At 41.0% G+C, this 24,277-nt stretch overlaps 1 protein-coding gene across 9 annotated transcripts in view; it reads right to left on the reverse strand.

Annotated features, from left to right (window-relative positions):
* The window catches only part of sap130 (Sin3A associated protein 130), a 46,778-nt gene that overhangs the window by 18,189 nt on the left and 4,312 nt on the right, over nt 1-24,277 (reverse strand). For 3 of the 9 annotated variants that reach the window (XM_033031590.1, XM_033031592.1, XM_033031593.1), the window contains exons 3-18: nt 23,516-23,608; nt 22,870-23,126; nt 21,020-21,184; nt 20,759-20,891; nt 19,811-19,938; nt 17,249-17,373; nt 15,742-15,892; nt 14,028-14,196; nt 13,483-13,587; nt 12,191-12,332; nt 11,116-11,246; nt 6,596-6,904; nt 4,026-4,200; nt 2,799-2,903; nt 1,323-1,681; nt 186-437 (exon numbers count right to left, since the gene is read on the reverse strand). In XM_033031590.1, coding sequence (XP_032887481.1) covers nt 186-437; nt 1,323-1,681; nt 2,799-2,903; nt 4,026-4,200; nt 6,596-6,904; nt 11,116-11,246; nt 12,191-12,332; nt 13,483-13,587; nt 14,028-14,196; nt 15,742-15,892; nt 17,249-17,373; nt 19,811-19,938; nt 20,759-20,891; nt 21,020-21,184; nt 22,870-23,126; nt 23,516-23,608 — 2,799 coding nt within the window. The remainder of the gene's footprint in view (nt 1-185; nt 438-1,322; nt 1,682-2,798; nt 2,904-4,025; nt 4,201-6,595; nt 6,905-11,115; nt 11,247-12,190; nt 12,333-13,482; nt 13,588-14,027; nt 14,197-15,741; nt 15,893-17,248; nt 17,374-19,810; nt 19,939-20,758; nt 20,892-21,019; nt 21,185-22,869; nt 23,127-23,515; nt 23,609-24,277) is intronic. The other 6 variants (XM_033031596.1, XM_033031595.1, XM_033031597.1 and 3 more) reach the window with 4 other exon arrangements.

Here is a 24,277-nt window from a genome sequence, read left to right on the forward strand (position 1 = left end):
TGCTTGAGGTTAGGAATGGGCACGTCTCTACAGGCAGACACATGCCACCTCTCTCCTCTCGGGGTTACAAATCCCACTTTCCTTCCAATCTCTGCCACGCTATCCCCAGCCCAAGAACACTATCATTGGTCCACTCCTTGCGAGTACAAATGCTAGCCTTCATTTTGGCTGCAAATCCATTTTACCTATGTATTCCTTTGGCGGCGATTTCCTCTTCTCTGCTTTGAGCAGCACCGGCTTGCTGCTGCTATTCTTCTCCTCATCGGTGCTGTTTGTTTCCATCATTTCACTCTCTTCTGTGGAGATAATGTGCTGCTGTTTGCGGGGTTTCTTCCGGGGGGATGCACCAAGCGGCAACTCGTTCCCAGGAAGGTTGAGGTTGTTCACCATTGGGATCAGAGCAGGTGATGACACAGACATGCTCTGGGACGTTGATACTGCAAATGGGAGATGGCGGAAAGGGTGAGATAATAAGAGAAAAGTGAGAAGAAGAGAAGAGTGACAGCCAGAGAGAGGTTTAGTGGAAAAAAAGTGAATAGAGGGGGGGGGACATTAACAAGTGAGGAGGATCACAAAGGAGATGAAAGCCAGAGAGGCAAGTAGCAACATAGGCAGATGGGAGAATAGTAGAAGCATGTGAGAGAGAGCGCAAGAAAGGGGGAATTGACATTGAGAGTTAGGGTGATGAATTGGAAGAGGAGATTCAGATAGAGGGACAGAAACAGGAAATGGATGAATAAAACTAAAAATAAACACCCCAGAAAACAAAGTTGTAGCACCCAAACAATCCTAGCTTTTCACATTAATGAAACTCCTGGTCATTTCTGCGAATTAACAGGTATAAATGAGCAAATCAACTGGGAGGATTGGTGCACCAACTGACCCCTCTCCTGTGAGCATTACTAAACTACAATGCTTTCACACATGCTACAGCCAGAAAACATTTACAGTGCATCATACACACTTCTCCCCAACCATGTCCTACCTCAAAAATATCCCCTCACCCCACCCATTCTTACAAAGATTTCTCAACAGTAGGCACAGAATATTGTATCTACATGTGCACTCTTCTGCAAGTTGCTCATGCTTGCTATTTAAAACCTTGACCAAAAAAAGCCTTTCTTGACAACAATTTGAATGATTACGATGCTCCAACATGTTTCTCACTAGGCCATGGGATGCTGGGCTCAGCAGTTATCATTGTTCGCCTGCCTACCCCATTCTCCGGAAAAATAATGCAAGCATTGGTAACCTCATCATTAGATGAAAATTCATTGCAGCAAAGTCAATTTTTACATGGACTCTGCAGGGAGAACACCTACTTGATACAGGCAGTGCATCCACAGACTCGTTCTCTCGTTTGATTTTAATCTCTGGCAATGTTGAGCTCATGGAGACGGGTACAGAGATGGCAACTGGTTGCGATGGAGGAGCTACCACTGTAGTCATGGAAACTGAAATTGGAGTAGTAGTAGAGACTGCTGCTGTAACAGTTGACAAGGAAGTAGGCCGAGGATGGGGAGTAGCTGCTGCAATGAGTGTTGGGATTGGTGGCGGAGGCTGCTGAGAATTTGGCTGCCCTGACAAGGGCATTGGTTCCATGTTCTGGTTGCTGATTGCTTCCATTGCAACTGCCACTGGTGTGGTAATTGAAATGTGGATCTCTGGCTTAGATTTGTTTCTGAAAAAAAATAGAGACAATCCAAATCAAACATCAAAATGTTTCATTAACTGTTCCAAATGAATACCTGTTTTCAATCATCCACACAGATAGATTGGTTTAGTTACAGTTCAGTCACAGTATTGAATCAGAGGTTGGAGAACATTTCACTCGAGATGCACAAACCTAGATCGCCACAGCAGTATCAAGCATTCATATGATTCGCCTCCCGTGGCACTGAAGGAATGGGACACTGCGCAATTGCAGTCTTTGGATGAGAATTTTGTGTTCCTTTGAGTGAATGCAAAAGAACCCCAACACTGTTCACACACCAACCAACACAAAACAGATCAACTAGTCACTCATCAAACTACTGTGCAAATGGTCTGAGACGGTTCCTACATTTTAATGGTGGATACACTTCAAAAAGTTAATTCATTCAAGTATTTTTTAATCACATTTTGAGACTGTGTAACAGCTCTCATCTACCTTAGCAGGAGCGCAAAGTCACCTTTAAAAAGATTAAAATATTTGACAAACATGTATCAAATTAACATAGCTTGACACACCTCGGAGGGGGGGGGGGAAAGGGGTGTATTCCATTAAGGAAGCAATAATTAAGCTGCTACCTTTCACATTAAAGACCCTAAACAAGCAAAGTGGTGACCTTCACTGTGGCTTGCACGGTAATACTGCCACAAATCAGCAGAAAATTCTGAATGCAGACACAAAAAGCTGGAGTAACTCAGAGGGACAGGCAGCATCTCCGGAGAGAAGGAATGGGTGACGTTTTGGGTCAAGACCCTTCTTCAGAAATTCTGTCTGCTCTTCAATGGCTCATATAATCTCCTGAAAGTACTGAACCCAAATACACTAATGCTAATAACAGCTCCCCTTGATAGGCGTCTCTAGGAAATTTACTAGCCTTCACTTGAAGAGCAGGGATCAAATCTAGAAAATTCTTGGTCTCAACTACTTGATGGGTACACCTGGGCCCTCAGGATAGTATTACCAGGTGATTGGCTGTGGGGGTGGGGGGGGGATTTTCTTAGATCTCAGAGCACATCACCCTTCTCTTGCTGCAGTACAAATATAAGAACTGAATAAATAGGAGCAATCGCAAAATTCCAATTCTCACCCAACTGGCCGTGGGGATCCTGATGCATTACGCACTGTGCCGTCTAATCGCGGGCTCGTAGCCTCCGTTGGATGTGGCGGGATGAGACTCTTCCGAACAGCCATGCTGCAAACAATGAACATGACAATTTCAACTAGGCTGGTGAACAGCATCACATCACATTTTTATTTCAGACAATAACCTGGAGTAGGTATAATTGCAACTTAGTGATACTACAAGTTGGAGTCAGTTGAATAAACATCTGAATGGTTCTAGGCAACAAGTTCAGATGGACAATAAGTTCATCCATTTTCTGACTTCAACATACAATGATCATTTAAAAAAATCTTTACAATTATTGAAACCTGAAATATAAGCTGAAAATGCTAGAAACAGTCAGAACTGTTTCTTAGACCAGAAACATTAACTGTTTCTGCCCAAATGCTGCCTGCCTCTAACTGTTTTTCTACAAATGTGTTTTTTCTAATTTTATTTTGCATATGGTATCCATTAAGTAGATACATGTCCATTTCTATGCCAAATAATATCAACCACTTCGAACAAGACTAATAAAAGCTGTCTGCTTTGGCTAACAAAAAGCATATTTATTAGCTACGGGTATAACATTCACTGCTGTCAAGTGATATCAGATGTGCTTTGGAAATGCCTGTTCATTTTGAACATTAGCAAACTCAAGAGAGTAGCACAGTGACTTAGTTTAAAAGAGAGCTGCTTCATTGCTAGACACCCAAGGTTTATCCTGACCTCTAGTGCTGTCTGTGTGCAGCTTGCACATTCTCCCTATGACCACATGGGTTTCTTCTGGGTACTCCAGTTTCCTTCCTCATCCCAAGGAACACTAGGTTGGTAGGTTAACTGACCACTACAAATGCTACTACTACCGTGTTGGTAAGGGGATTGGGTGTAAATTTAAAAAAGGGATTAGTGCAAGGACAGCTTGATAGTTGACATGAGACACTGTGGGTTGATGGTCTGTGTCTCTGCTCTACGACACCACAAAAGAAGCCAACTGGAATCCTGTTTAAGTTAGAATAAATCTATCCAGTCTACTTCCTTACAATTTCTCCTTTTACAAAAATACATGTGATGAATGCAAGATGATTTAATTAACATGAATTGACAGGTTTTGCCACACATGCCATGCAATTGAAAGGTGGTTACATTTATCTCATCACAATTTGGTCAGCTTGACTGGGGAAAAGTAAAGCAACAGTTAAATGCTCTCACCCATCGGAGGCTGGCTTCTTCCGCAGAATACTGGGCCGTGGCGAAGATCCTTGTGTTGGAGCAGTAGTACTGCTGCTTGGAGTGTGGGTTTGAATCACGGTTGTGACAGCAGGTGTCGCGCTGAACGTGCTGATGGGATTGGCTATAATGGTTGCTCCATCCGTCAACACCACTGCTGAATAACATGGACGCACATGTAAGACACATTCATGATACAGACAGAATGGACACGACCATTCAACTAAAAGTAATCAGCTGGCATCAAGCAAATTTCAAAGTGTAACACCAATTGTTCTGGACCCAACTGCAATGTTAAGCTCCTGGAATTCTCGTCATTTCAGCACCGAAGGTTACCCATGTCCCACTAGAAATTAATTAAAATCTCCCACAAATAACAATGCTTTTTTACAGAAAGAGCCATTGCTGACCCCTTCATAAATTGATCAGGATGCTTATATCATGTGCGATGCATGGAACTAGTGATTAGTGTACGTGATCAAGGTGATCAGGATCCACTTTCCACTCTTCCCAAGGGACCAAAGTACACTTGCATTTCTTTTTAATTATTCAGTGCCCTAAAACAATGTGTAGACAATGAAGCTCGTTATATTCTGGTTACTAATGTAGACAATATCACAATGTCGAATAGATAGAAACAAATATTAGCTAAATTACTACAGATAATGTCCTGTACTTTTCTGTACCACATCATTGCATTAGAGAACAGTTGGGTCTTGTTCAGTTTTTTGTCTATGAAATGGGACCTTAGTGTAGCACTTCCTTACCACTGAAATCAAATGTAGAAGAGAACTTATGCTCAGGCTCTGGGTAGAATTTGAATTCACTTTTCTCTGACAGTACTGATTAATATCATGTCCTGCACGTACACCGACAATGAAGTGCTCCACCTCACTGCCACCTCTGATCCATCCTGTGCCAGACATCAAGTTCAATATGCAGATGCAAATGAGCAAAAAAATCTCTTCAATTAAACATTGGGAAGACAAAGGCTTAATTATCTTCATAACCCACCACAACTACCACCAACTGGCAAATGATACAATTTCCTATCCTACGCAAGGCCAAATTACTGGTATCCTTGATCTGAACGGAGCTCCAAGCTTCCATACTGCACCCACCAGCCCATCAACTTCACCTCCAGAGTATCATGCCCCCCCACTGCCAACACACGTGACAAGTCATCCATGTTTTAGTTACTTCAAGATAGACACAAAAGCTGTTAACTCCGAATAATCGATCTGAAGAAGGGTCTCGACCCGAAACGTCACCCATTCCTTCTCTCCAACAATGCTGCCTGTCCCGCTGAGTTACTCCAGCTTTTTGTATCTATCTTCTGTTTAAACCAGCATCTGCAGTTCCTTCTTACACACTTTAGTTACTTCACATTCCCATTCTTTAACGTTCACCTTGTTAACCTCCAATTTTCTGGTTTCTGTAAATGTGTAGTCATCCAAAACTATGCTGCTCCACATCTTACATTGGTTCCACAGAGATGATGGCTGAATGGAACATTCAACTTCCAGTACATCAGTGCCACTCATTTAAAATCATCACATGTATTTACAAATCTCACTGTGGTCTCACTCCTTAATTCGAATCACCTCTGGTGCCATAATCCTCCTCCAATTGCAGCTTGATCATCCACCCAATTCCTTTCAACCAACCACTTACAAGTGTTCTTAATTGTTTAGACTCCATGTTCAGGCATTTAAGGCCTCCCATAAAGCCTGCCCCTTTATGGAGGACATGAAGACCAGTGTAGGGAATACAAATATGCCTGGACAATTTGAGTTCAAGAAAATAGTGTTATGGCTCTTGAAGAGTATTAATGTGGATAAAACCAGAGGACATGATGAAATCCATCCCGTGTTATTGAGAGGAGCAAGAGAGGAGATTGCAGGGGCTTTAACAAGGATCTTTGCATCTTCTCTAGCCACAGGCAAGGGGTGAAGCTGTTTAAGAAGGGAAATAGAGATGCTCCAGGAAATTAAAGGTCAGTGAAACTCACATCAGTGGCTGGTAAGCTATTGGAGAGGATTTTAATCAGATAGGATTTACTTACATATGGAAGAGAATGGGGTAATTGGGGACAGTCAGCAAGGCTTCATCCACAGGAGTTCATGTCTTCCAAACTTGATTTGAGGTTTTTTTGCAGAGGTGGCGAAGGTGATCGTTGAGGGTATGGCAGTGGAAACTGTTTTTGAATAAGGCATTTGATGAAGCCCTCATTGGCAGGCTGATCCAGAAGGTTAAGATGCATGAGATATACAGCGATTTGGTTGTTTGGATTCAGAACTGGCTTCCTCAAAGAAGGCAGAGGGTTGTGGTGGAAGGATGTTATTCTGGGGTCTGCGACGTGTGGATCTGTGCTGGGATCTCTGGTGTTTTATGATATTGACCTGGACATGCGTCAAAATGATAGATAACGATAATGCTAGGCAGATAATGCTAGATAGATAGTGCTAATAAGTGCATGGCTATGAGGAGATATGGCCAAGCCAATTAATTAACTACCCCTGCAGGTTTTTAAAGTGTACTTTCCCTTTTACCTGGTGGTTTGTTGTCCGACGTCTGTTGGGGGCCGAGTGATGCAGGCTGCAGAGCCTGGGTCCCAAGAGCGGATGACTGAATTCCCTGAGCTCCAAGTGGAGATGGCTGAATTCCTTGGGGGCCAAATGAAGTTGGCTGTAGCCCCTGGGCAGTGATGGACGCCGGCTGGAGCCCCTGAATGTGACGTGTATGCGTGGCGTCCACAGTCATCAGCTGCATGGGGTTGAGATGGACAGTAGACGCTACACCCACACCAGCCTGAGCCGCAATCGCTGCTGCAGAAACAGAGCTCGGTGCTTGCGCTGAAACTGAGACGGAGAGTGGATATTAATTAAATGCAATGCAATTTCCTTTTTTATACGAATCAGTTATAGAATTATAGACTTTATAGGACAAAGAGCTAATTTGGTCGTAAAAGGAATATCCAACTTAGTCCAAGGTCAAAATTAGCTAATGAACACATACACGAGTCAAGTAAAAAATAACAAACAAATGCATAGTCTAGCCCTTGGACTCTAGCTTTATGTTAGAACTAATTTAAGTTGCATAACATGCAATGTGGATCTCTGCCTTTCTAACAGACAGTTCCAGCATCTCACCACACACCAAGTGAATAAAATCGCTTCCCATCTGGCAATTTTGTTCCCTAATGTACATTATAGAAACATTGTTTTTTTCAAAAAATAATTGGCTGCTTGAATTCCAGATTCATTTAATTACACAAATTTAAATTCCCCAGATGCTCTGGTGGTATTATTCAAACTCTTGTTTTCAGACCAATACCCAGGCCTCGGGATAGCAGTCATGTCAACCACCATGATCTTTTACCAATTATTTTAAATTGTCTTCCTCCCTGTTATTGACCTATTGGCAAAGGGAAACATTCACTCTGTTGTTTAGACATTAAGTTAAACTGTCAATTTTAAACATTAACAATAGAAGTAGACTACAAAGCCCTCAGGCTTGCTCCTCTGCCCAATAAGATCAGGTTCTTTGCAAGATCTCCACATTTCCCAATTCCACCTGTCCAAAAATCTCTTCCCGAATATACTCAACATCCACAGGCCTGAAGTTCAGAATTCAAAGGATTTACAACACTTTGTACGAAGAAATAGCTTTTCAGTTTTAAATGGCCACCTCCTTATCCTAGACCCTAGTTCTAGACTCTCCTGTAAGATGAAGCAGCTTCTTAATATCTACCCTCAACATCTTGTACACGTCAAAGATGATCACCTCAAGTATCACTAAACATTGCTGAAACACAATACTGTCCCATGTTTGAGCTACGATTTGGTCTGCTCCAAAGATCTGGTTTTCAAGCTGTTGGATGGTCATTTTATCCTCTTTTGAATTGGGGTGGACAGCATGGTTTGGAATGGAACATGTGACACCTATGTTAGATGCAGAGGATCTGGGTTGTGGACATTTTCTAACTCTGCCCCAGACACCGTTCCTCTCCTACCACAGTTGCTGCAGAGTTCCTCCAGCAGATTGTTCCAGATTCCAGTACCTGCAACCTCTTGTCTCTATTTAATTAATGGAATTTAAATTCTCCAGCTGTCCCGTTCAGATAACAATTTTTTTCAAGTTTATTAATCCAAACCTCATTACAGCCCTGGTCCAAGCATGGAGGGAAAAAAACTGAATTCCAGAGGCAGAGAGGTTGAATGTTCTTGATATATTACAACAGTTGACAGAGAGCAGGACAGGACAATGTTCTAATGCCAACTATGCATTGCCCCAATAATTACCTTTTGAATCATATAAAAATGGGAACTTTAGTGATGGTTGCAATTCTACTTGCACAAAAGGTGCAAGCTGACACGTCAGTTTGAGATCCTGTACCAGGGTCTACTGGATTCTTCCTGCGCTCTGAGTTTAGTTATGCACCTGGGTGTCCCGTGGCAGATGACACCTCGCAAGTCACAAAGCCATTCCACCATCTACCAGGCACATGTCTCAGAGGGAGCGCAGCACCTCAATAAGGCTTCATGGATAGTATCTCCCAAGCCTATAACTTCTTCATCTCGTAAACTAAGGGAGGAAAACATGTGAATGCCACCATCTTTATTTTCTCCTATATGGCATCACTGTTTGCACATAGTACATAGTAGAACATCTACCACAAAGAAGCTGGCACACCAACAACTTAAAGGACAATTGAGATAGTCAACAAATTCTGTGCTTGCTGTTGTTGTTGTTCATTCCCGTAAACTGTAAAATAAACATACTAATCTCATTAACATTGCCCTTCTGAGGCTAGGTTTGCTGGCCTGCAACTACAAAATAGCTGTAATTATACAGAGTGTCACTTCTTCCTTACTAACCAAAATTATCAATCCTCTAGTGTTCTGACACAAGTTTATTGTCAGAAGATTGACCATCTCCAACTGTAGCCTCCTTTTGCTCTGGTATTTTATTTCATTCACATGTTTAAACTATAATGTTTTATTCTTAATGATTTAATGTTTTATGCTTTATTCTTAATGGTTTATTACTGTATGTCGTGTTCTTACTTGCGAGCGGAGCACCAAGGCAAATTCCTTGTATGTGTACATACTTGGTCAATAAAGTTATTCATTCATTCTCACCACCTAAAGCTTCACATTAAATAACACTAAAACCGCCAACTCCACTGCCATTACAGTTGGAGGCCAAGCAGAAACTTAACTGGACCGGACACAAAAAAGCAGTGGTTACATGACCAGGTCAGTAGCTTGGAATCATGTGGCAAGTGATTCACCTCCCGATACCCTGAAGCCATTCATTCATCTAGAAGGCACAAGTCTGGAATGTGATGGGATAGACACAAAATGCTGGAGTATCTCAGCAGGTCAGGTAGCATCTCTGGAGAGAAGGAATGGGGAGAGAAGCATCGGGGAGAGAAGCATCTCCAGAGATGCTGCCTGACCCACTGAGTTGCTGCAGCATTTTGTGTCTACCTTAGATTTAAACCAGCATCTGCAGTTCTTTCCTACACATGTGATGGGATAGTCTCCAATGCCCTGGATGACTCCATCTCCAACAAGGTTTGCCACCATTCAGGTCAAAGCAGCCTATCAGCATTCCATTAAGCAACTTAAACAAACCATTCCCTCCATCACTCTGTACAGTGGCTGCAGTGTTACACTATCTGCAAAATGCACTGCAGTTACTTGCTGAACGTACTGAACTGAATTGTCTCCCCCCCCCCCCCCAATTTGCAATCTAGCAAACAGGAGTAAACTGGTAGTTTAATGGTCATCATTACAAAATCTGTCCATTTATTTCCAAATAAATGTCTGTACGGTGTTTGTACGTTCCCCTCCTTGACCTGCGTGGGTTTTCTCGAGATCTTCGGTTTCCTCCCACATTACAAAGATGTACAGGTTTGTAAGTTAATTGGCTAGGTAAATGTAAAAATTGTCCCTCATGGGTGTTAATGTGCGGGGATCGCTGGACGGCGCGGACCCGGTGGGCCGAAGGGCCTGTTTCCGTGCTGTATCTCTAAATTAAATATACTGAATTCAAATCTGTAGCTGCCATATTTCAGCTCTAGTAACCAAATTTTCAACCAGAGCTCTAAATTACAGTTCTGCTAACTTAACCACACCAACCCTCCCTCCCCTCAGCATAGGAACATCACTACCTGCAGTTTCTCCTCCAAGTCACACATCATCTTAACTTCAGAGTATATCACAAGCCTTTCATCGCCGCTAGACCTAAATCCTCACCTTTCCTCCTGAGTTTGAGCAACGGATAACAGTGGCTCCAGTAGCTGCCACCACTTTCTCAAAGGCAATAAATGGTGGTTATGCCAACAATAACCACATCACAAATCAAAGGAGAATCGATAGTTATTGGTCTTCACAGCTTGAGATACACATTCCCTCCAATTAATGTTATTTGTTTCTATAATGCAAAAGACTTCATCTCGTTTTAACCAAATGATCATCACATTTCTCTTCCTCATCCATAATAGAATCAGAAATATTAATCTCAGCAACAATCCTCTTTGACTCACCTTGTTGATGCTGACCGCGATCCTACCTATGCTAATCCTAATAGCCTGCATCAGGCCCCCATCCCTTTGTTCCTTTTCTATCCAATTATCTGTCCTTTAAATCTTTGTAATTTTATCTACTTCCATCTCCTATGGCAACTCGTTCCATATGTTGACTACCGTCAAACTTATCTCTTCTTACTTTAAATCTGTCCTCTCTCCAGGTCTAGACTCCCCTGACGTGGGGAAAAAAAAGATTCTGACTATCTTATCTATGCCCGTCAAAATTTTATGAATCTCCATAGGGTCATTCCACAGCCTCCTATGAGAATAAACCCCTTATCTGATCTCTGTACAACCACAGCTCTTCATTTCCTTTGGAATTTCTTCTGTCACCACATCCCTTTAATTGTGAGGAAGCTACTTAAAACATGTTACATAAAGGCTAGTTAGTCAAATGGGAGCCCTCCCAGTTGCTCAGTTTATCCTGGCTGGTGCTGCCATAACAGCATGTTAAATAATTCAGTATATTCGTACCTGGGTATTGCCGTATAGTGGAGACTGTGCTGGTTATTGGGGTAAAAGTATGTGCCAGTGTTGGGTAGCCAGGGATGGCAGCTGATGGTGGATAAGCTGGCAGGTAGTATTGAAACTGCACAGGGACTTGCCTGGATGGAGAGCAAAAGGAATTGTAACAATTAAGAAATCTTAGTTAAGATAAATCCCACATAGATTTTACAACTAAAGATTTTACCCATATCCTTGAACAAACATCTATATCTATACATGCAGACTTAGATTATGGCTGTTCAGTTAACAGAAATTCAAAAATTGGGGATAGAAAAAAAAATTAGCTCTCACGGAATTTATGCACAAAAATGTAAATACATAAGTTACTTTTTCCCAACTCTCATTTCTTGATATATCGTTGTATGGAACAAGCTGCCAGAGGAGGTAGTGGAGGCTGGGACTATCCCATTGGTTAAGAAACAGTTAGACAGGTACATGGATAGGACAGGTTTGGAGGGTTATGGACCAAGTGCAGGCAAGTGGGACTAGGGTAGCTGGGACATTGTTGGCCGGTGTGGGCGAGTTGGGCTGACTAAGTGAAATTAGGACACAAACTGTTATTCCAGTATGCTTTTCTAGGAACGCAACTCTCTCCCTGCCCATAATGCATGATCACCTGTGTTCAGGTTTCAGAACAACGTCTGCTTTAGTAAGATTTATTAACATGAATAGGTAACTTTAATGTAAAAATCATGGTACCGTTATCTAGTCTGGTAGGAAGTATCTGCAAGGTGCATCATAGTCTCGATCAACTCTGATATTTACACGTGTATTTATCAACAGGTCAATGGATGTATATTAGAGGTGTAAACTATAATCTATTTTCACCTTTAATACTACAAAGTGGAGCTACGCGAATATGCCTCACCCAACAATTATGGCTTTATTAGTGCCTTTATTATAGAAGTGCACATGTGGAGAGAGAGCACGGAGATGCAGTGAAAATATTGGTAGAATGAAAAATCAGTAAAGGTTGGATATGCATCCATCAAATGTTCATTTGTGCTTCCAACATTCACTCAAACACTGGAGGCAGCCATACCTATTCTCAGTTCGTGTCTCCATCGTAACAGGGTTAGGTGACGCCCTGTGACCAGGTATAGAAATCAGGTTCCCCCTTTCTGTTGTGTAATCTGGTTGGATCCGCGGAGAAGTGTGAGTTATTGGTTGAGGGACAACTTTTGCTGTAACACAATACAAGAGTATGCATTAGTAATAGAAAAATGCATTTCCAACTATTAGCCATTTGTTTTACACCCAGGAATTTCAGCTGGGTAATCCAAGATCGCAACTGCAAAGAATTATGTTGAAATTTCACACTGAGTATTTCTACACCTTGATTTACTTCAGATTTCTAGCATTTTGTTTATTTGCTTTTCTGCCAAAATTAGCCAATCCATAAAAGAACTACTGATGAAAATTATTCCAAGATGCCCATTAAAAACAATTGTTGGTTTAGAACAAGAGATATCGATCTCTTGTTTGTTCCTACTTGTAGGAGCCATTCATGCTTAGGCTAGTTACTGTTGGCATATTTTATTGTTTTGTCTAGATATTTCTTGCAGAATTATTTTGTACGCATGGGGGTGGGCTTTTGATAAGTAGATGAACGTTACATATAGCGTAGTCGCAGGGAGTGGCTAGGTCAGACCAGCCATGGGATTTGGAGAGAAAACAGTTCTTACTATGATGTAATGGCAATTTCAATCTTTTCCAATATTCAACTTTCCATTGCCATTACTCCACGGGTAGGTGGGAGTGATCGTATGCAGATAGTAAGAACGGAAAGCTACAATTTGTATAAGAATATGGTATGTTCACTTTGTCTGTACAACTACTTCAATAAAGAACTAGAAATTAACGACTGAAAGATCCGTTTTTGCTTGTCTGCGTACGATCACTCCCACCTACCTGTGGAGTAATGGCAACGGAAAGTTGGATATTGGGAAAGTTTGAAATTGCCATTACACTACTCAAACAATCTTGTAGCTAGCCCTCCGATTTCTTACTCAACATATTTCCTCACAGATTGGTGGGATCATTTTCTTTCCTATGCATTTGGAACTTGCCCAGTATGATCACGAATCCAGGGAAACTTCACTAATTTTCACTGAATAGCAAAAGGATTTTGAGAATGCGTATCAGAACATTTCACTTTCTCCAGAGTGCTCTCAAAGCAGTCAGGAACCCAGTCAAGACTGAAGTTCCCAAGTGAATGCGTTGATATCTGAAAACTCTAGCTGGACTTCGGTTAGACCGTAGATACCTTTCAATAAGTGGTCATGTCTTCTTGTGACATGCGAGTTTGAAGCCAGGGCAGTGGGTTTCACTCACCAACAGGAATAGTCGACGTAGTGACTACAGGAGCATGAGGTGTATGGGAAGCCATTGTCATGTTCACAATTGTACTGCTTGTTACTTGAGCATGGGAAACAGCACCTGTACAGAAAAAAAATGAATTTTGAGTAAAAATATAAGAAAAAGGGGCAACTGACCAATCATAGTCATCTGCAAAAGCAACTCGGATATGTTCATTATGAGAGGCAGAAACATGATATAAAATGAGAAATCAATTAAACTTTTCCCATTACAAAAGTTGACTTCTAAAAAATATAGAAATTGGATTCCTTTGCATTCACCGTTTTCTTAATGTAATGTTTCAACCATTTTGCTGATTATGTTGAGTTTAACTTTAATGGCAATAACCGATTACTACAGTTTTTAATGTTTTAAAGGAAATGCTTTTCCAGACAAAATGACAGTCTTTCGAGTACATTATACTGCTGCACAAGGGAGTTTTCATTTTAAGTGCGGTCAACAGCTTTCTATCTTAAGAGTCCAAAATGAAATTAAGTATTTTTCAGAAACCAGATACTTACCCTGACCTGTGGTAGAAGGGATTGAGTTTGTTGAAAGTATAGGTGCCACTGTAGCAGCAGCGACTGGTGTCCCAGTACTGAACATGGCTTTCTGTTGAAAGAGAACTTGCTTGTTGGTGTTGGAAGCTGTTAAAGGTACGGTTCTGATGCTACCTACTACATTAATCACCTGATCAATAACAGAAATAGAGTCACCTTGAAATAAATACAATAGCCCTAAAATCACATTTTTTAATATTTTTCTGCACTAAATATTTTACATTCAAGAAATTGTTATTGTGCTTTATTTACTTTGTTCTAAAGCCTAAAAGCTAACATGCATGCTCACTGATATCTCATATACTGGAAATAAGGTCAGCACTGTTGAACAATTGTCACTTGGATGCTGTGGAGATGAGAGAAAACAGGGAAGAGGGGGAAAAGAATAAACAGCAAAGTGTTGGGTAATGTGCAGTAATACTTTGGAGTAGTGTGACTGAACCATTGCCACAACAATCATTAGCATACAGGTGCCAAGATCAGTCTCAGTGCTGCCCATATGTATAATTGCAGCACTTGTAAAGCAATGTGGGAGAGGCCGGCAAAATAAAACCAATGGACCAGTGGGAACCCTTTAACTTCTATGGTTCTTGATTTTTTTTTTAATGAAGTCCTCCTTGTTTTACTGTGAGTGAAGGTCACATATTTAAAACTTTTGATCTAATCTGCTACTAAGTAAAATGCATGCACTGTACACATTACAAAAGAGAAAAGACATCAACACAAAGGCGAATTACAACAGTCCAATTTTCCAACAAGGGGGACTTCTGGCAGGTGTCAATACTCTAGAACATGCACAAAATGCTTTCAACACACGGTTTAAATTCTTGTTTTAAATTCTAACTTTTAGGCTTATAACAAGCAGAGTTTAAAACAAAGATTTCGTAAGCTCAAAAAGATATCACACATGCAAGGATACATAGTTAGCCAGCTAGCCAAAAAAATGCAGTTTAGCCAACAATGGCAATAAGACAGTACAAATGTGGTGGAATTATTTATTACTCAGACAGGTGTGATTGAAGGACACCAATTACAAACAGCAGGAGTATCTCCAATATCTGTACCATTCAAAAAGTCATGAGTGTTAGTTAAAGGAGTTAAAAATGTTTGTGCTGCAAAAATGCCCTACAAATGAGAATTGTATATATTCCTGATGCATGCAAGTTATAGTTAGCATTAATAGATTCACAAATCATGCTCTTCTAGTGTTATTCAATTTGTCAAACTTTTGCCTCAGTTGTATAACTTTCTTCCCATTTGAAAAAGTGCTGAAGAAATGCTTCAAGAACTGGCGAATATACAGTTATGCACACTCAAAATCAAATGCACACGGTTCACAAATATTCTTTGCCACAAAGCCATAGTCTTTAGTTCATGAACAAAAAATAAACATTCAGTATTCTCACTTGCCAATTAAGAAAATACATTTCAAAGAAATTTAATTGACTATAACAGTAAAGAACAAAATAACAAAGTATTTTACTTTTACTTAAACCACATGTTGATTTTAGTGGTAATTTTCATGTCACTGAACAAACCAATTTTGGAAGAATTTATCTGACATAGTTCAGAGTAGAACAACAAAGAAGAGGGGGATTGGTGGGTTAGGACAAAATTATTAATAAGTTTACTTGTGGAGCCAAGTCACAGTATAGGGAAGTAGGTGGAACTCTACCTGTGTTATAGGATGAAGCTGTGGTTTCTGGCCAGCCACTGCAGGGTGAGAAGGCAATGTGATGCGAGTAGTCGTATCTCGAGGCTGCTGAGTACGCTGGATACTAATTGTTGCAGCAGACGGGTGAGGTTGGATGGTCAGTGCCGGTCTACTGCAGGCAAGGAGAGGAAAGTAACAATTCAGACAGGAGACCTCGCGGATGGCATTCTACATAATTCTGAATATTCACTGACAAGGAATGAAATTTGAAGTAGGGCACACAGTCTGAACTCAAACTTAACATCTACCCACCATAATCCTCAACATTCTTGGGGAGTGTTGTAGAGCAGCAGGATCTAGGAGTGCAGGTACATAGTTCACAGTAAGTTGCGTCACTGATAGACAGGGTGGTAAAGGCGGCTTTAGGTACATTGGCCACCATCAGTCAGGGTATGGAGTATAGAAGTTTGGATATTATGTTACAGTTGTACAAGACTTGGGCAAAGCCACATTTAGAATACAGTGTCTAGTTTTGGTCAGCCTGCGAGAGAAAGGATGCAATTAAGCTGGAAAGAGTACAGAGAGATTTATAAGGATGATGCCAGGACTTGAAGGGCTGAGCTACAGAGAGAGGTTGGGCAGCGAGGACTTTATTCCTGGCAGCACAGGAAACTGAGAGGTGATCTTAGAGAGGTGTATAAAATGATGGGAGAATAGATAGGAAGAATGCAGTCTTTAACCTTGGTTAGGGAAATCAAAAATCAGAGTACATAGGTTTCAGGTGAGAGGGGAAGATTCAATATGAACCCTAGGGGCAACTTTTTCACTCATAGGGTGGTGGGTATATGAGGAGGTAGTTGAGACAGGTAACGATAACAGCAGTTAAAAGACACTTGGGCAGGTACATGGATAGGAAAGGTTTAGAGGGATATAGGCCAAACGTGGGCAAATGCGACTAGCTTAGACGCCGCATATTGGTCGGCAGGGACAAATTAGGCTAAAGGGCCTGTTTCTATGCTGCATGACTAACCATAAGCATATAACAGATGTAAATAATTACAATTGAATTTTTCAAAAACTTACAATTTTATTATAGACTATATTGACTACAAATAGGACTGTTAATGTCCAAATATCTGAGAACAAAATTACTTATGGCAATGCAAACAAAATTAAGCATAGAAGGAATGTGTTTGATAACCGTATCTGGACTTCCATCAGTGGTCCACTCATTTCACTTGCACGGTTGTCAAAGATTTGGACGAACACCAGCAACAACAGTTGCAGATCTCCAAAAACAGATACAGCATATGAACAAGGCTAATGAAATATAGCATTCCAGCAAAATCACTGCAACACATCAATCATTACAGAGTAGAAAGGAAAATTATTGGCAAATGAAACATCATTTCCCCCAAAAACAAAAGAATGCAGGTTCTTTCTTCATTAAATGGAATGCTTCCAATTGAAGTATTTAAATCTGTGCACTGTCAGTAACGTATACAGAGCTTGTTTTCCATCAAATTACCTGTGTGCTACATCTGTCCCATGGGCTGTTGCTGTTGGAATGACAGGAGACTGGGCCCGTGTTGCAGACACTGTTGCTACCACTGCTGAAGGGATTGCTGTAGAAGTGGTTGGAGGTGGGCGAGACTGCCAAAAAAATTAATGTACAAGATTCAAATACTGGAGTAATGTCAGATATTCAAATGGGTGCAAACTGCAGATAAGGTGCGAGGTCAACTATTCAAATTGTTTGGTTTGGTATTAACATCACATGTACCGAGGTACAGATAAAAGCTTTATTTTGCATGCTTATCCAATCACACCAGATAATAATACATAAATACAATTGTCAAACTCGAGTATAATAGATAGAGCAAAGGGGAAGATAGAGTGCAAGATATACTTCTTGGACATATATTGCACAAAAGGCCATTCATGCTATCACATTAGGTCTAGCACAGACCATGCAGAACTATAAGCAAACAAAAACACAAATACAGAGAACATAGAACTTTGGCCCACAATGTCTGTGCTGAGCATATGATGCCAAGTTAAGCTAATGACCTTTCATAGGATCTTCAGTGATAGGAGCAGAATTAGGCCATTTGGCCCATCAATTCTACTCTGCCATTCAATCATGGTGATCTATCTCTCCCTCCCAACCTCATTCTCCTGCCTTCTCCCCATTACACCTGACACCCGTACCAATCAAGAATCTATCTACCTCTGCCTCCACAGCCTTCTGTGGTAAAGAATTTCCCAGATTCACCACGGTCCGATTAAAAAAAACCAAAAAAAAAACCCTTCCTAAAAGATCGTCCTTTAATTCTAATCACCTCTAGTCCTAGACTCTCCCACTATCCAAGTCTTTCACGATTGTGCACGTTTCAATGAGGTACCCCCCTCATACTTTACCAAAATGCATGACTCCACACTTTGCTACACTATATTCCATCTGTCACTTCTCTGCCCACTCTCCCAACCTATCCAAGTCCTTCTGCAGAGTCCGTTTTCTCTACATTACTTCTCCTGCACCTACTTCCGTATCATCCGCAAACTTCATCACAAAACCAATCCCCTCATCCAAATCATTAATATATGTGAAGAGCAGCACCCCAGCACCGAGTCCTGTAGAACTCCGCTAGGCACTGGCAGCCAACCAGAAAAAGCCCCCTTTATTCCCACTCTTTGCCTTCTGCCATCCAGCCAACCTGATATATGCCTTTGATACCATGGGCTCTCATCAGCTCTTAGCAGCCTCCCATGTGACACCATATCAAAGGCTTTCTCAAATTCTAGATAAACACCATCTACTGACTCTCCTTTCTCTGTCCTGCTATTTACTTCTTCAAAGAATTCCAGAAAATGTGTCTGTCAAGACCTCCCCTTCACAAAGCCATGCTGACTTTGGCCTATTTTATCGTGAACTTGATGCATATCCCTCTATTCCCTGCATATCCATGTGCCTATCTAAATGCCTAAATGTGGTTGTAATGAAGATAATTTGGAATGAAATATGATAACCAGCAAGGATTACATTGTAGACATGTACCATTGAAAGGATGAATGTGGGCAATTGCTACAATAGTTGCTATAATTAAGCGGCCACAGAATGCGGAAAAAGATATCGACTGTAAACCTGGTTTGTGTTAGAAGACTTGTAAAAAGCATTGATCAGTTTGGGAGTTAAGAGTCCTGATCAAGGTGAATTTAATCTTATAGATGTTGGACTTGTGAATCGTGCAAGATTTCAGGCTTACCATTCAACACAAGGAGAGTAACAGGAAGATACTGCAGCCAAACAATTCTATCAGATGATAAAGCATTTCCATACACACAGTGATGAACGTTGATGCAACTTTGTGCATGTGCAACCATTACTGGGAACTGTTGTACCGATCAATGTGTTTATACACTGAGAGCACTGGGTGAGTGCAGTAAACACTGGTATACAAGTATGATTAATGGCACTCACGATCTTTCCACCACAACACAAAACTCATAAACAGTAAATGCTCTAATTGCAGAAGCAGGATTTGCCCATCGGATGAAGGGCTACTCCAGTCAGTTAAAACAATCTTTTTTTTTTATTTTATTTTTTTTTAAAATTGCTACCTGTCACTGCTGGAGAATGTCTCTCACTCCTCTCGGATGATGTCGGAACCCTCAACAATCACCGTACACTCTCTGCGTTACCACCTCCAAAGGTACAATAACCCACTGTCTGTTAGCAGCACCAGGTGTCCAACCACATACCATCTCCACCATTTTCCACTCAAGCTTAAACTTTACACAGTTTCCATTAGGAACTGCTTTTTTAGAGCTGTCACTTTGGTGATAGATCACTGTGGCAAGATACGTACATAACTTTGACCCTTTTACCTAGTTTGTTGCACACAAAAGATCTGGGACTTGTAATTTGAACGTACATTGTACAATGCACCTGGAATACAACAGTTGGAAGTTGTTTACACAGCACCCATTTTATAAAGGAAGAATTTCTAGAAATGCATTCTATCAGGAGTCCATCAAGGTAAAGATTTCAATATTAACTAGGGCTTATAGTTTACAGTTAAATAGTTACCTGTATAGGCAAGTGTAGAGAATGTTGCACAGCAGTCTGAGGATTCCCAGCCGTCGGTAACGGCGCTGGAGCAGGGCGCAGGACCGTAGTTACTTTGGAACTTGATATTGCTGCAGCTACTGCTGCACCTACAGAAGACATCAGCTTTTAAAAATAATTCATGTCATCAAATCTCAAAAGTATTGAAAGGTACCAAACATTCCATTAATTCCTTGAACTCCACTGATTTGGTATTGTAATCATACAAAACAATCGATCAATCTGCTGATTGATGAATATTGATGGGTATCTCTGACTGTTTGAATAATGCTATAGAAACTGCTTAACCATATTATTTATTCAATTTAACTGGAAGCATGTTTAGCTCACTGAACTGTGTAGGAAAGAACTGCAGATGCAGGTTTAAACTGAAGATAGACACAAAATGCTGTAGTGACTCAGTGGGATAGGCAGCATCACTGGAGATAAGGAATGGATGATGTTTCGGCTCTTGAAACATCACCCATTCCTTCTCTCCAGAGATGCTGCTTGTCCTGCTGAGTTACTACAGCATTCTGTGTCTATCATTAGCTCACTGAACTTTTGCTTAAGCACACATGGATGTTTAACATCCCTGACTTGTAGTTCTCCCTCAAAACTTTGACATAGTCTTTACACAAAAGCACTAAGTGTGGTTTCCTTTAAATCACCCAAACCAAGCAGTGGTAATAATAATGGCAACAATGGTTATACCAGATTTAGAGCAGTCTGCGGAGTACAAGCTCTACATAAGAACATAATGCAGGACGAGTTAAAAAGACTGAGTTTAACTAGTTTATGGAAAGTGTGTGTAAAAATACCTACAGCCCAAAATAAAAGGTTGGGGGGGGGGGAAAGAGAAGGGAAATGGTGATAAGAAATATCATGCTATATTTTATATTTGGACAATGGTGTCGAAGATTACATTACCTCTAGGCACATGAGATGAGAACATGTGGGTCTGCGCTGTGGACGGTCCAATGTGGAGTGAGGCTGGCACAGAATTTCGGATAATAGACATCTGCACATTGGTGCCCATCAGATGAGGGATGTTAGGATGTCCCTACAAAGAAGATAATCCAGATCAAGTCACAATACTGATACCATAACCACCAATTTGAACGGTCTTCTTGAGAGCACCTGTAAACGGGTGTTTTAGACTTGGAACAAATATAAGAGTTGTGCTCTTACCTGCTGCCCACTGATTGTAGCCACAGGAATCGCAGATGCCTGAGGAACGCTGGGGTCCATGCTAACAGTTACGTGTCCAGAAACTTTAGGTGGAACAGTCAAGTGTCCCAGGCCAGATGGAGCAGGAGCAATGGGCCGACTTGGCAAGGGTGACTTCAGTGTTGTCTGAAAAAACAAAACTGGTGTGACTTCATGGGGGAAAAGCATTCAATGGCAACAGCAGAACTATGAGAAGTTGTCAAACTTTAGTTTGTCTGAATCTTTTCCACTAATGTGCATATTTTGATGTGTGATCAATATTACAGAGGTGCAGTAATTTACAACACCCAGAAGAAGGAAGTCAGGATGTTAATAATTCTGCTGCGCTTCAAAATAAATTACTCAAATACTGATGGCATCATCTTGGAACTGGCTTGAAAGGATCAGAATTCACCACTGGTCATATTAGCATAGCCTGACAGATATCATTTCAACATTCTCACGTCATCAGGTTCAATAGCTCTCCTTGCAGATTTCCCCAAAGACAAGGTCAGCATTCACCATTTTAAAACATGCACAAAAATTAAAAACGCAAAGCTGCACTTTCAGTGCGTTACTTGGTCAAGTACAAAACTCAGGAAAAAGATGTACAATTTCTAATTTGTTCAGCACATGTTTACTTGAATAGGCTGGTGGGCATAATTGAAGCTGGTGTCTCCTTCATCACCAGTCGCATCTCCTGCAGAGAGAGGTGCATTTTTGTGCCCAAATAAGACAGAATTTGCTGCAATGCCTAACACTACCTTCAGCCACACAAGTCGTTTACAGTAAGAAAGCTTATTGTATTGTTCCTTTGAAATAAGAGCTATACAAATTGCTTCTGTATTACTAAAATCACCAAAATGCAGCATCTGAGAAGATACATCATTCTGAGCCAGTCTTTAATGCTGACAGGCAAAGGAATGAATAGTGATTTAACTTCACTAAGGTATAATAAGACCAATCTAATATCATTTCTAACATCACAGAACTGGGAAAGAACTGCATTCAGCATGCTAACTTTCATAACAAATAAGCTCCAACAAATTTGCATTAATGAGCTTGGATGTGCAGGTGGCACTGGAATTTGAATAATTGACATGCTCCCAAGGATAGAGACTTTAAACTAACCCAACCCAACAGCACACATGCAGGAAAACACAGAGGCCATTCTGCTCAAGTCTGCTTTGCCATCTAATTAAATTGTGGATAATTTGCATATTAGCTTCATTTACCGCTCTGGTTCCGCATTCTTTAATACCCTAATATTCAAATTCCAGTGCTCCAACTACCCAACAGTACCAACTGCTTTGTAGGAAGAGTTACAGATCTTCACTCTCCTTGCAGAAAATATGCTTCCTGATTTCATTTCTAATTGCAACAGCTCTAATTTGGAGTCATGTCCATTGGCCTTGACACTCCTGCCATAAAAAAATATATTTCTCTACCTATCATTTTGAATGCACGCATTATTCCGGGGACCTTAATTAGATCATCTCTTAATCATTCAATCCAAAGCAAGTACAAACCAAGATTCTGCAATTTCCCCAGAATAGTTAAAAGATACAATCACAAAGTATGAAGAAACAATAATGAGTTGCAGAATGTTGGGTTTGCATCTGGGAATGGAACATTTTGAAAAATAAAACAGGATGATGTGGGATGTTCACTGATGCACTGATTAAGGGAGCACTGGCAAAGAATAGGAGAATGGCCCAGCTTAAATTCTATGTCAGCTACATAGATAGTGTCCCAGGCCATTCTTTCTGGACCATAATCAGAAATCTGAAAGAGCTAGACCAAGAAATGTTTATAAACCGAAGCATACATACCTTCATCAGTCCTTCTGGGAAAGTCAGCTGAGTGGCCTGCGCTAAGTGTGTGGGAGGTGCACCCATAGTTACGGGCACACCAGGCTGCTGCATGTGGTGCTGGGCTGTTGCTAATGGCTGTGCATGTGCCTGCACTTGTGGGTAAGGCCGTACTACCACAGTCTCCTGCTTCTCATCTCGGAATGGCAGTGAAGATATAGTATTAGAGTGTTCACGTGGCAAGTGCTCCAAATCTCGATTCATCTCCTCACTGGCAGCTATGGAACAACAATATAATTAATATACACGGTAAAGCTATACTAAAGTGTCTGATTTGATCTTAACATCCCATTTTGATTGTTTAGTACCTACATTCCTTGAAGCCTGATCACCATCTCCTTTAGGATCAATGCACTTCCCCACCCCTTTCCACCTTCTCTGTAACATCCTCCGGCTTTACAACCACAACATGTTCAGGCGCCTCAAATTCTTGCAGCCCAAGATCATCTCTGATAAAATCCCAGTTTAATTTAGTTTAGAGATACAGCGCGGAAACAGGCCCTTCGGCCCATCGAGTCCGCACCAACCAGCGATCCACGCACATTAACACTATCCTACACACACTAGGGACAATTTACAATTTTATCACGCCAATTGACCTACAAACCTGTACGTCTTTGGAGTATGGGATGAACCCCGGAGCACCCGGAGAAAACCCGCTGGTCGTGGAAAGAACGTACAAACTCCGTTGAGACAGCACCTGTAATCAGGATTAGGACCAGTTACGGCCCATTTAAGCGCACAAGTAGGTCTGCTATAATGCACGTATACACAATGTGAATTATGAATAACACAAACTATCTGAAAGTTACTTTAAAAATTGGCAATCAGAAAAAAAGCTGTCCTGCCGAAAAACATTTCCACGTAGTATCACAGTAATTGGACATTGTTGTCCCTTAAGAACACAGTCTGTCAGTTTCACTGCAGGTGGCCATTGAAATTGACAAGCAATCACTTCTATTGACACAAGTACAATGATATTAGATTAAAGAAATAACATACAGTCGTCAGCATTTTTGGATTACAGTATCAAAATCCTGCAGAAAAAAGGCCTGAAACTCTCTAGTCCCTAAACGTCCTTTGCCTATTGACATTTTATAACTCAATTTACTATAACGTGAGATTTCTTAGAAAGCGGCTATACCATTATAGCAGAACCTATCTTAAATAAAATAAAATAAATAAAAACCTGTCAGCTTGTAGGCCATATATAGACAAAATGCTGGAGTAACTCAGTAGGTCAGGCAGCATCTCTGGAGAAAATAGATAGGTGACGTTTCGGGTCATGACCCTTCTTCAGATTGATTGGAGGGGAGGGAGGTGGGAAAGTGGAGGAGAGAAAAACTGGAAGCATGTAACAGCTTGTATG

The sequence above is a fragment of the Amblyraja radiata genome, chromosome 13 (assembly GCF_010909765.2).
Source record: "Amblyraja radiata isolate CabotCenter1 chromosome 13, sAmbRad1.1.pri, whole genome shotgun sequence".
NCBI classification, from domain to species: domain Eukaryota; kingdom Metazoa; phylum Chordata; class Chondrichthyes; order Rajiformes; family Rajidae; genus Amblyraja; species Amblyraja radiata.